This window comes from Chlamydotis macqueenii, chromosome 16 (assembly GCF_036417535.1).
Source record: "Chlamydotis macqueenii isolate bChlMac1 chromosome 16, bChlMac1.mat, whole genome shotgun sequence".
In the NCBI taxonomy this organism is placed as follows: domain Eukaryota; kingdom Metazoa; phylum Chordata; class Aves; order Otidiformes; family Otididae; genus Chlamydotis; species Chlamydotis macqueenii.
In genome coordinates, this window is record NC_141571.1 from 14,971,255 (window position 1) to 14,982,584 (window position 11,330).

Genomic DNA, 11,330 nt, shown 5'->3' on the forward strand with positions numbered 1-11,330 from the left:
GGAGCTGCAGGTCGGGGGGAGAAGGGAAATTTGGGGAGGAGGGAACAACCAGGCATTGTTTTCCGCTCTGTGCCCATGGCAAACACGAGCAAAAGCCTGTGCACAGTGCCCAGCGCACACTGATGGCTCTGGGATCTGTCCCCTCGGCTGGGGTGGGATCTGGGGGTCATGCCCACAGTCGCTGGACAGGGATCTGGGACGGTGATGCCCAGGGGATGATGAGCAGTGGGGTCTGGGCAGGGATTTGCGGGGATGATCCCCAGGGGATTTGGGAGGGTGATGCCTGGTGGTCTCTGGGCAGGGATCTGGGGGGCTGATGCCCAGGCGATCCGGGCAGGGATCGGGGGCAGTGGTACCCAAGCAATCCTGGGGGATGATGCTTGGTGGTCTCTGGGCAGAGATCCTAGGGGATGATGCCCGGGGAATCCAGAGGGATGATGCCTGGTGGTCTCCGGTCAGGGGTCTGGGGGGAGATGACGCCTGGGGGATCCGGGGGGATGATGCCCAGGGGATCCGGGGAATGATGCCCGCAGCCGCCGGGCAGGGATGCGGGGAGATGCTGGGAGCATCCTCGGGGAAGGGAGAGGGCGGCAGCACCAGGCGGGCGGCGGGCGGAGCCCCCGGGGGTGGGGGAGCGCGGCACCGCCCCCGGCGCGGGCACCGGGGCGGGGCGGGGGCCGGGAGCGTCCGGTGCCGGCGGCGGCGCTGGCGGGGGCGGGGGGCGCGGGGCTCCGTCCCCGCCTGAGCGCGGCCCCGCTGCGCGGAGGATGAGCGGCGGCCAGGCCAAGGACATGGAAGGTACCGGGCACGGGGGGGTCAGGTGCACGGGGGACCCAGCCCCGACCGCGGCGGGCACGCGTCTGGAGGGGGGCATCCCGGGGATCTGCGCTCCATCCCCGTCTGGTGCTGCCCCCTCCATCCCGGGGGTCTGCGCTCCATCCCCGTCTGGTGCTGCCCCCTCCATCCCGGGGGTCTGCGCTCCATCCCCGTCTGGTGCTGCCCCCTCCATCCCGGGGGTCTGCCTCTCCACATCTCCCTTTACTGCCCTCAGCATCCCGGGGAGGGGTCCCCATTCCCTACCCCAAGTATTATGGTATACCAGCAAAATGGACTGGGAAATTTGGCTGGAGCAAGGGAGTGTGAGTGCGAGGGCAGGGCAGGGCAGGGCAGGGGGTGCTGGAGAGGGCAGGACCCCCGGGAAGAGCATGGGGCAATGCTCATTGCAGCCAGGGCCTGGGGCAGGTTTGTCCCAGGGGAACGTAAAGAGGCTTGGGGAGGTGTCGGTCTGCTCTGGAGGCGGTCTCATCCTCCTGGGAGCCGCAGGTCCCAGGGAATGGCTCAGGGCAGGATCCGGTCCGTAAGGACATGCTATGGGTACAGCTTCAAAGGTCACATGCCTTGGGGGTCCCAGAGAGCATCACCGTCTCCCTGGGGACTTGGCCAGCACAAGCAGCAGCTCTGCCCTGCCCCAGGGTGAAGCTGTGTGGAAGGGACAGAGGGGACCAGGGCAATGGCAATGCCAGCTGGGCTGGTGGCTCGCGGAGATGCCACTGAAAGCGAGATGAGTCCCTCGCAAAGCTGCTCATTCCCCATCCTGGGAGCCCCTGGAGAGCTCTGGTCTCACCCACCTTTCCCCTGTCTGGAGGAACGCAAGAGGGTGACCAGCTCCCCGCGCATCCTTCTCTGACTGTCGGAAAATTTGGTGCCAAATGTCTCTTTCCCTCCCAGCTGCCGGGAGCCGGGCAAATCGGCAAAGGGATTTCATTCCTTGTGAAGCTTGTTCCAAGCTTCTCCCAGGGCCCGCCGTTAATCCCCGGAAGCCTGGCTGACCCCGGGAAGGGGAGGGAGGGACGTCTGTCCCTGCTGCTGCTGCAGACCCCGTCTGTCCCACCACCCGGCCTGTGTGGCTGGAGAGGTGCCCAAAATCAATCAAGGGGCCACCAAGAGAGAAGGAGCCAGCAGCGATTCCCCAGCCCGCGAGCAGGCAGCGGGGCGTCGGTCACACAGGGCTGCCCGATGAACCGCAGGGACCGCGGACTGGCTTGCGGGGACCCGGAAAGATGTGGGTGCAGCGGCTGTGTGGGGACCAGGGCTGAGCTCTCCCCTCTCTGCTCGAGCTGGGGCTCCACTTGCCCGAAGGCTCCTGCAGCCCCGTTTCACAGCGCCATTCCCCGCGCTCAGCACTGTGTTCGCTCACCAACCCGTGCTGCTGGCTGCAGGTGCCCCACTTCTGCCCGGACCCCAAACCTTGCCGTAACCACAAAGGCTTTGGCCGGGCGCAAGGAGCAGACTGTGCTGAACCCCGAAACTCCAGCCCGGGAAGGATGCTCATCACCTCGCTCTTTTCTTTTCCTCCTGCATCCCAAATGCCCCAAGTCACCAGTGACCCCGGTGCTGCCACGCACGAGCTTACCGTGGCTCCGCTCAGCCCTCGGGCATTTTGATGCCTAGAGGGTCCCGGTTCCCCCGCAGCAGCCCCCCGGGCTTCCCATCCATCCCGGTGCCAGCTGGGGATGCGGGATTAGGCGGGAGCACATGAGGAAAATGCCAAGCGTCTCTCCGGATCAAACGCCCACAGGGCAGTGGGGAGGGGGTGTAATTCACCCTCCCCTCCCCGTGCGAGGCTGGCTGGGGGCTGCCCGGTGCCGGAGCCGGGGCGAGCGTGTGGTCACTGTTTATTGGCAGCGGGAGGGAAGCGATCGGGGGGAGTCAGTCAGGTGTGGACGAGGTATGAGGGGAGGCAGGGATGGAGCCGCGCTCGTGACAGCCGGTGCTGCCAAGCGCTCGCACGCATCCCTCCGCCCGCTGAGATGCAGCAAGGCCGGCCGTCCCTCTGCTGCGTCTCCAGCATCCGCAGCTCACAGGGACCACCCGAGCCAGGTGAGGGGGGCTGCGGGGCTGGCAGGGTGGGGGGAGATGCTGCGTGTGCATCCCTGGCCAGCCAGCACAGCCTCTGGCTCGGGAGAAAGAGGAGGGAAGGGGATGGAGGGCGGCTGGGTGCTCGTGGCGTTGCTGTGGCTGCTCCTGTGCAGGGACACGGGAAGGAGAGAGCACCACACTGGAGGCCACCGCCGTGCCCCTGCATGGAACCAGCCCAGGGGCATCCCTGCCAGCATCCTTGCCTTGCTCCGAAACGCTCCCACATGCCCCAGCTCAGCACCCCCCTACCCTCACCCACGTCGGGCGACGGGAAAGTTGGGACCCAAGGGCTGGGGAGCAGGAGGCTGCGGAGGAGCTGCCAGGAGCTCTGGGCTCCAGGGCGGCAGCGCCTGTCCCCAACAGGAGCGACGCCGCCGGCATTTCCAGCCCTGCCTTTCTTCTCGGCTTGTTTTTCCCTCCGTCTTTCCCCACTCTCTCCCATCTGCTCTTGCTCCTGCTCTCTCGCCTCCAGCCGCCTTTGCTGGGGGAGCATAGACGCCCTCATCCCGCTGCTGACGGCAGATGCTCCACAGGTCCCTATGGATATAGGTCCTGATGACGGCCTGAGCCCCCTTCCCCGCTGCTCCCTGACTGAGCCTTCCTGCAGCAATGCTGCCCCAGCACAGCCAAAGGACACGGCTCTGGCACCAGTCCCCCCAGACCTGCCAGGTCCGTTTCTGCCCCAGCACCCGGCGGGACGGGCGGTTTTCCGCTCGGGTGTAGCACAGCATGGTTACGGCTGGGCTGGGTGCGCAGGGTGCCGGGTGCAGGACAGCCAGGGGCATTTGGGGCTTCCTTGGCAGGAGGGAGCACGACTGGCTGCGGTCCTCGCCCACCGGGTCCAGGGTGTCTGAGGCTGTAGGAAACCATGGGAGACATCCCCATGGCCCAAGCCATCCCCATTCCCGAGACATCCCCGTTCCTGAGAGAGGCGCCGAGACCACCTCCGCCTCCACTCGGCATCGAGCCTCTCCGTGGATCGCCCTCCAGCTTGTTTTCCGGAAAACCCCTCTCTCCCCAGCCGTCGGTCAGGTCCCTGCCTCAGTTTCCCCACAGCAATGCTTGTGGCTGGGCGTGTTTAAGGAAAAGGCGATGTGATGGGGTCGGGATAACCTGGGACACTCAGACACATCGGCAAACGGTTCTTGCTCCGTTTTGACTTCTTTTGGCCAGTTTGTCTCCTCTTGCACAAAGAAGTGCTTGAGAGGTCTCTTTGCAACTTCTTCCCTCTTAAAACCCAAGAATTATGAGAAGGAGCTGCAGCGGGTTTTCCCCAGCCCTTCCCCTCGCCCGGGCTGGGCTATCCCTGGAGGCTGGATCTCCTCCGGGTGCTGCTCTGCTTTCGGTAGTGACTTGTGGTCGTGAGAGCGGGTGAGCTGGGGGATGGTCCGGGCTTCGCTTCTGCACATCAGTGCTGCTTACACCAAGCCGGCTGGCTTTCACCCGGAGCAGATGAGCGCGTGGGGCCCTAACACCACACCTCCTCCTCCTCCCACAGCAGCCGCGTCCCTTCAGCCCCCTCCAAAGCAAAGCTTTGCGTCCTCGTTGCAACCTGAACACCCTGAGCAAGGGCTGAGGGACAAAAATCCCTCGCCGGGGTAAACGGCTCTTCGTGGGCCATCGTAAATGGGGCGGTGGGTGTTTGGCCAGCCTGTGGGTGCACAGGTTTGCGCGCCTGCGGGGCTGCAGCCGTCCCCAAGCACCATGGTCTGTGCTGGGGGGGGACCAACCCACGTCCCCTTCTCCATCAGGCTGCCCGTGGAAGGGTCGGTCTGCCCCCCATCCCTTGGCGGTGGTGTCTCGCCGGTCGGAGCGGGAGGTGACAGCCAAGCGGTGAAGATCACCTGCGTGTCCCCCCATCATTCCCCAGGGGTTTGGGTGGGCAAACATCTTGTCGGCACCAGCCGGCGGGTTGGTGGGCTGGTGGGTTTTCTCCCTGGCAATGGGAAGGCAAGGCAGGAGCGGGGAGATTTTGGCAATGGGAAGGGTACAACCGAGCTCGGCAGGTCCTGTGGGGTGGAAGAGGTGTGTTTGGGTGCCCAAGCACGTGGCAACGGGGCACGGTGGCCGTCTCTCACCCCGCTTCCCTCCGCAGCCGCCGCCGCCGCTCACTTCAGCTTCTGCCGCAGCCTCCTGGAGCACACGGTCTCGGCCGAAAACCTCAGCTACCGCCTGCAGAGGAACCCGGGCAGCAGCCTCACCTGGCACGACGGCCGCAGCCAGCGGGCCGACGGCAGCCGGACCGTCAAGCTCCTGCGGCAACCCGGCACCGAGGGCTCGCAGGTACCCGCCGGGCTCCTCCGCACCCCCCGGCCCCTGCCCCGGCGTGCGTGGCTCCATGCGTCCCTCCCCATCCCATCCATTCCCCGCGGGAGCATCTCCTCTTTCTCTGTGGGATCAGGCCCCCAGATCCCGTTTTGCTGAAAGCCCTTGTGATTATTGGGCATTTAATCATAGTAATAGATATAAATACAATAATTTAATTACTACCATCAAGCTGGGGGCTGTGCTGGGGTGAGCTCTGTGCGCCAGCTCCCCTCCACTCCCGGAGCTGGGATTTAAGACAATTTTGCAGTAAATCGTGCGAGAACCAAATTCTTTATGGTGCCTTAAAAATCCCGGAGCGCTCAGGGATGTCTCTTAGCTGGGTTTGGGCCGTGTCCTCCTAAAATTCTGGACTTTATTGCGCTGAGGAGGCTGTGAGCTGAGTGTTTCCAGCCATTTGCACAGGGACAGGCCACCACCTCGGGGACACGCCAGCCACTCTGCATGTGCCGGCTGCCTTCATCGTGCGCCTCCCTCGTCTGCCTCTACGTGCCTCCCAGAGGGATTTGGCGGGGAAGAAAGGCTTTAATTTTGCCATAAGCGAGGAAAAACGCTGGAGAGAAGGGAGATGACGTGAGTCGCTCCTCGCAGCTCCCAGGGATGGCTCCCCCAAGCCTCCGAGCCCTCCCGCCTGCTCTCAACACTGCCGCTCGATGTTCACGGCTGAGAGTTCATCAGAGAGACAGCGCAGCTGAACCGGGCTGGAAAACGAGCCCGCAATTCCTTACACCTCGCTCGGGGACCCGCCGGCAGGGATTTCGCCCGCCGCGGGGGATGATGCCCCCCGAGCCGGCAGCGCAGGGTTTCGGGGTGCTGAGAGAGGTTCCCGTCATGGGGCCGTGTCCGATGGGCGAAGTGTTTGTGGAGGAGAGCGCGCCCGGGGAGGCTGCAGGTTGTTTGTCGCTCTTCCCCCGTGCCTCAGAGGGTTAGTGGGATAATAGCTGCGGGAAGCTCGCGGGAAGCTCGCTGTTATTTCCCTCAGCCCCTCCGCTTCTCATCATCGCTTGTTAGCGAATCTGGAGCAAATTGCCTTCTCCTCCTCCCCACGGCACGCTCTCCGGCGCGCTCAGCCGAGTGTGAAGGAGCCAGAGCGGCCGGCGCGGGCTGGGGCTGCTCCTGGGATGCAGCTGGGGCAGCGACTGGGGGTCCCCCCAAAGGTGGGGTTTGGTTTGGTTGGGAAACCCAATTGTCTATCGCGTTTTCCATCTGCTTTGGAGATGGGCTCCTTGGTTATTTGTTTGCAGCCTTCCCTCTCACTCGAGTGTCCCCGGCTGCCATGGGCAGGGTCCCTTTCCGAGCCCAAACGCTCCCCCGGGCACAGGCAGCAGCTCCCGCCGCACTGGCCGGACCCCGTGGGGTGAGCGATGCCCGGCACGGGGCCAGGGAGACCTGGACCCCGCTGCCCTCCGCGGCCTCCTCTCCGGCATCTCCAAGGGATGTGTCATTAGTTTCAGTAACCGCGGGACGTCTGGAGTCCCTGTCACGCTAATTATTTCCACTGCTCTATTAGCCATGCTTAATTAGCCAGTGTTCGCACATGGAGGTCGATGCTGGTGTGACGCGGTCTGTCCCCATGTTGGCTCCCGCTCCCGCCGTGCCCCTGCCGTGTCCGGGACACGGGTGAGGACCGCGCCGGCACGGATGCTGGCAATCTGGTCCCCTCCTGGCGCGGGCGGTGGGGTCCCCTTTCCCATCCCCACCCACCCGCGGTCCTGTGCCGGTGGCTGGGGCGCAGGGAGCTGCTCTGGAGGAGCGATGTTTGCTGGTGCCGCTCGAGGGTGAACTCTCGGCATTGCCGGCAGCAGAGAGCTCACCAATCTCCCCTGGCTGCTAAAACCGGGAGGGGGTGGATTTCTGCATCCCGCAGCCCCACTTCCCAGCCAGCCTTGAGGATCCCTCCGGGAGGAGCAGGCCCATCCCCTGCGCTGTTTCGGCTCACGGGGTCTGGTTTGCTCGCTCCGTCTGGGCGAGCGGCCGGTGCTGGAGGGAGCAGAGTGGATTTGGGGCCAGGGGAATCCGGGTGCGTGGCCAAGCCTGCGGGAGGCCAGGACACACCAGGGCACTGAGGACTGCGGCTCTGGTTTATCCTGGGTGTCTCTGGGCATGGCAGCATCCCAGCAAAGAGCCGTGGGGTCCGGAGGTGGCTTTAGATGCCCACGGGGCTGCAGGACCTCAGCGTGGCCAGGGCTGAGCAAGGGAGAGTCCCTCCTGCTCCAGGGCTCCAGTTGGCTGCTGACAGCCTCCTCGGGGGCTTCTGGTGGAGGTGGCTTTGCACCGGTACCGATTTCTGGTGGGGACCCCTTTGCACTGGTACCCACTGCCCCCCAGGACCTCACTGGCTCCGTCCCCACTGAGAGCTGCCAGCACGTTCCCTTCTGTGCCCGGCGAGGTGGCGACCCTGGGGACCCCCGGGATGCCTCCGGAGCCGGTGGGATGCTCTGCTGGGAGACACGTAGGGGAGGGGGACTGGGGCTCTCGCCCGCAGCAGGAGGGCTGGGAAGCTCCTGGGTGTGGGGTCTGTGTAGGGGTTGAACCCTCCTAAACTCTTCCCCTCCCCACAGAGCCGTGCCTGCGACCACTATGGCATCTACCACACCAGCCCCACGCTGGGCAGCCTGGCCAAGCCGGTGGTGCTCTGGACCCAGCAGGATGTGTGCAAATGGCTGAAGAAACACTGCCCGCACAACTATCTCATCTACGTCGAGGTGTTCTCCCACCACGCCATCACAGGTACGGTAGATGCCCCCCGCTCACTTCCTAGCATCGGCGTGCGCACGCACTCCTGGGAAACAGCTATCTTCTCCTTGCCAGGATTAATGTACTAAGAATATTTTGATGGTTTTTTAAATACTGAAAATTTTTGCAAAAGAGGAAAAATCTCTGCTCAGCTGGAGGCCAAGTCGTAAATGTCTTTGTCCAGGTCTGACCCAAACTCTCAGGCACGTCCCTGGAGGACCTCCGGGACCTGCTCCCTCCCCTTTGCTCCCTGGGGACAGTGGCTTTGACCTCTGCCTACGAGCATCGTCCCGGTCTGACCGCAACGCGTGCATGGCCGGGCAGAGCTCTGCCGGGGCCAGGAGAAAGCGGCGGGGAAGGGAGTGCCAGAGCTGCCCGGGAGGGATGCAGAGCCCTAATGCGAGAGCTCGGCCAGCCCTTGCGTGGGAAACAAAGGCGGCATTAGGAAATGGAGGGAAACAAGGACAAAAGCTGGGTCTAAATCCCTCGTCTAATAGCCCCTGGACTGGAGGAGAGTGGCTGGCCGCGGACGGCGGCAGCAATGCTAATGCGTTTTGATGGGTACCCCCGTCTCCTCGGGACGGCCAGCCCGCGCGGGGACCGTGCGCTCGGAAAAGCATCTCCTGATGCAGGAGGTGGAGCGGAGAAATGGAAAGCTCCTGCCCGCAGGGGTGGGTTACGTGCTTGCTGAAGCTGGTACCCATCCTGGGGCTGGGGACCGCCAGCTGCCACCCAGTGCTCTCCAAAAGCTGAGCCCCGTGCAAGGCATCTCCATCCCCGATGGTGAAAGAGCATTTTGGGATTTCTTCCCTTTCCCCCTCCTTGTTCCCGCCTGAACACATTCCCACTCAGCTGCAGTCGCGCGGTGTCCCCGCCACGTTGCTGAGCGAGGCTGCGTTCGCAGGTCGGGCGCTGCTGCGGCTGAACGGGGAGAAGCTGCAGCGCATGGGCATCGCTCAGGAGGCGCAGCGGCAGGAGGTCCTGCAGCAGGTCCTGCAGCTCCAGGTGCGCGAGGAGGTCCGGAACCTGCAGCTGCTCAGCCAAGGTAGGGCCGGCGGGAGGCCGAGCCCCGCGGAAGCCGTGCCCCTCCACCAGCCGTCAGGACGAGGAGAGCGGCGGCCGGGTGGCTGCCAAATCCAGGGGCACCCTCCCGCACGTCGCTGGTGCCGATGCGGCCCACGCTGTGGCTGGGATGGGGTGTGGAGCGTGGGTCGGGGTGCACGGGGAGGGGCTGTGGTGAACGGGCTGCGGTGCACACGTGGTGGACAGGTTGTGGTGCACTGGGATGGGTTGTGGTGCACAGGTTGTGGCGCACAGGGATGGGCTGTGGTGCACTGGGATGGATTGTGGTGCACTGGGATGGGTTGTGGTGCACAGCATGGGTTGTGGTGCACAGGGATGGATTGTGGTGCACAGGGATGGGTTGTGGTGCACAGGGATGGATTGTGGTGCACAGGGATGGGTTGTGGTGCACAGGGATGGGTTGTGGTGCACACATTGTGGTGCACAAGTTCTGGTGCACCGAGATGGATTGTGGTGCACAGGGATGGGTTGTGGTGCACCGGGATGGGTTATGGCACACGCGTTGTGGTGCAGAGGTTGCAGTGCACGGGGACAGATCGTGGTGCGCGAGGCTGTGCCGCGGTGCACAGTACAAAATCTGCTGGTGGCATTTTGCGTGGAAGGGCCGGGACTCTCCGGGGCTGGCAGCGGGGGGGGGCTGGAGCGTGCCACCCTGCAGGCTGTTTATTCCCTCCTCTCCTGCCTTGTTCCAGCGTCTTTTGGCAATGTCTCCTAGCTGACCCGTCTGTTTGGCAGATCGCACCAACACTGTGAACCGAGCACCTCTGGGACGGGCCATACGCCGCCGGTACGAGACCTGAACCGCACGCCTGGAATACGAAGAGACAGCTTCCCAGCCACTCCGGGGCTGCTCTCCTTCTCTCTCTCTCTTTCTTTTTTCTGAATACATTTCCACGCAGAGATGAGAGGTTTTCTCCAGCGGACGTGGCTCTTGGCTGGAGAAAAATTAGCAAAACTGCTGCTGAGGCAGATGAACCTTTGCCCACCCGAGCCCGACAGTTCCCGGGGAAAGAGATGGAAAAAAGGAGACGGCGACAGGCGGGACCCAGCATCGCGGACAAATCGAGCGCCGCTATTCCCGGGGCGGCTCAGAGCCGGGGCGGGACGGTGAAGCACTATGCACACGGGTGACACGCCAGCACCCGGCAGCTCGTGTCCGCACCTCGGAGCTTTAGGGAGCTTTCGTTTTCTCTTCAGGCTGGGCTGACTTCCAGCATCCTAGGAGGCAGTGTTATCAGTAGCAAATAAGATGACCCGACCAGCCAAAAAAAATTAAAAGTGGGGCCAAGCCAGCAGCGCCCGGCTCCACTTGGTGGGTTAAAAAGGGAGCTGAGTCATCGGAGCTGGAAAATTTGGGAACAAAGGCAGGGTGGACGTGCCGTGAGTGTGCTGTGGTCTGGAGGAAGCTGTGCCAGGAGCTCGTCCTTCATCCGCCCTCGTTTGCAGGCAGACGGGGATGCTGCCGGGATGGGGATGCTGCCGGCATGGGGATGCTGCTGGGATGGGGATGCTGCCAGGATGGGGATGCTGGGCACGCTGCCGGGTGCTGCCCGGGCGAGGCTGGGGGCTGCTGGGTGCCACGTCCCGCCCCGGCCCCGGTGCCCAGTTCTGCTCCCTCCCGTGCCCTCTGCGCTCCCACCAACTCTTTGCAGAGCTCTGCTCCTCTGGGCGTTTCAAATGCTTGTCCTGACCTCCTGCCCAGGGGCTGGTGGTGGTGCCACCGGACCCAGGCACCGTCCAGGTGACCCAGCTCATCATTAAGGTGAAGCAACATTTACTGTTACCCCCCTCACCACCCAAAGCCCCCCCTGTCCGGAGCCACAGACCACTCATGCAGGCAGGTAAGGAACAACCGAGGATTTAGGGGCAGGGTGGATCCTGTCACCTCCCCACGTTCCCTGTCCCAGGACCAGGGCAGGGCTGTAGAGCTGAGGGGTGGGTTCCCAGAATGGCAGCACCCCAAGGCTGACAGGGACGCGGAGGCAGGTCACTGTGGTCGCCCTGGCCAGGCTCCTCTGCTGATAATAAAATAAGAGACTGTGATTTTAACTTGTTGCTCTTCCAACTCTTCCCACACTGGAACCAGCGCCGCAGATTGAGTCCCTCCGGCCTTTCCTGAGGATGCTCGGGAGACGTCTACAGCCCCAAATCCCCCGGGACAAGGACCTCCACAGGGACAGTGATCCCACCGGCCAGCCCTGCAGGAACAAGCCCCAGCCTGGGGGTCTGACAATCTTTAAATTCCCCCCAGCTCCACAGAACCGCTG

At 63.8% G+C, this 11,330-nt stretch overlaps 1 protein-coding gene across 3 annotated transcripts; it reads left to right on the forward strand.

The window, feature by feature from the left end:
* Nucleotides 1-728: 728 nt before the first annotated feature.
* SAMD10 (sterile alpha motif domain containing 10) lies at nucleotides 729-11,112 on the forward strand. Of its 3 annotated transcripts, none has more exons than XM_086760374.1 (5): nucleotides 729-798; nucleotides 5,015-5,202; nucleotides 7,806-7,974; nucleotides 8,885-9,025; nucleotides 9,756-11,112. In XM_086760374.1, the coding sequence occupies exons 1-5, from the start codon at nucleotides 768-770 to the stop codon at nucleotides 9,776-9,778; spliced, it is 552 nt and encodes a 183-aa protein (XP_086616500.1). In that variant the 5' UTR covers nucleotides 729-767; the 3' UTR covers nucleotides 9,779-11,112. The 3 variants fall into 3 exon arrangements, with proteins under 3 accessions (XP_086616500.1, XP_086616498.1, XP_086616497.1); XM_086760372.1 differs by having other exon boundaries at nucleotides 9,799-11,112; XM_086760371.1 differs by lacking the exon at nucleotides 729-798 and adding an exon at nucleotides 2,811-2,880 and having other exon boundaries at nucleotides 9,799-11,112.
* Nucleotides 11,113-11,330: the final 218 nt, after the last annotated feature.

Excerpts from the sequence above, each read along its gene's own strand:
- SAMD10 (XM_086760371.1), top strand. The coding sequence starts at position 2,811 with ATGCAGCAAGGCCGGCCGTCCCTCTGCTGCGTCTCCAGCATCCGCAGC. Across the intron at positions 5,203-7,805 it reads CCGGCACCGAGGGCTCGCAG|AGCCGTGCCTGCGACCACTA; the intron begins GTACCCGCCGGG and ends CCCTCCCCACAG. Across the intron at positions 7,975-8,884 it reads CTCCCACCACGCCATCACAG|GTCGGGCGCTGCTGCGGCTG; the intron begins GTACGGTAGATG and ends CTGCGTTCGCAG.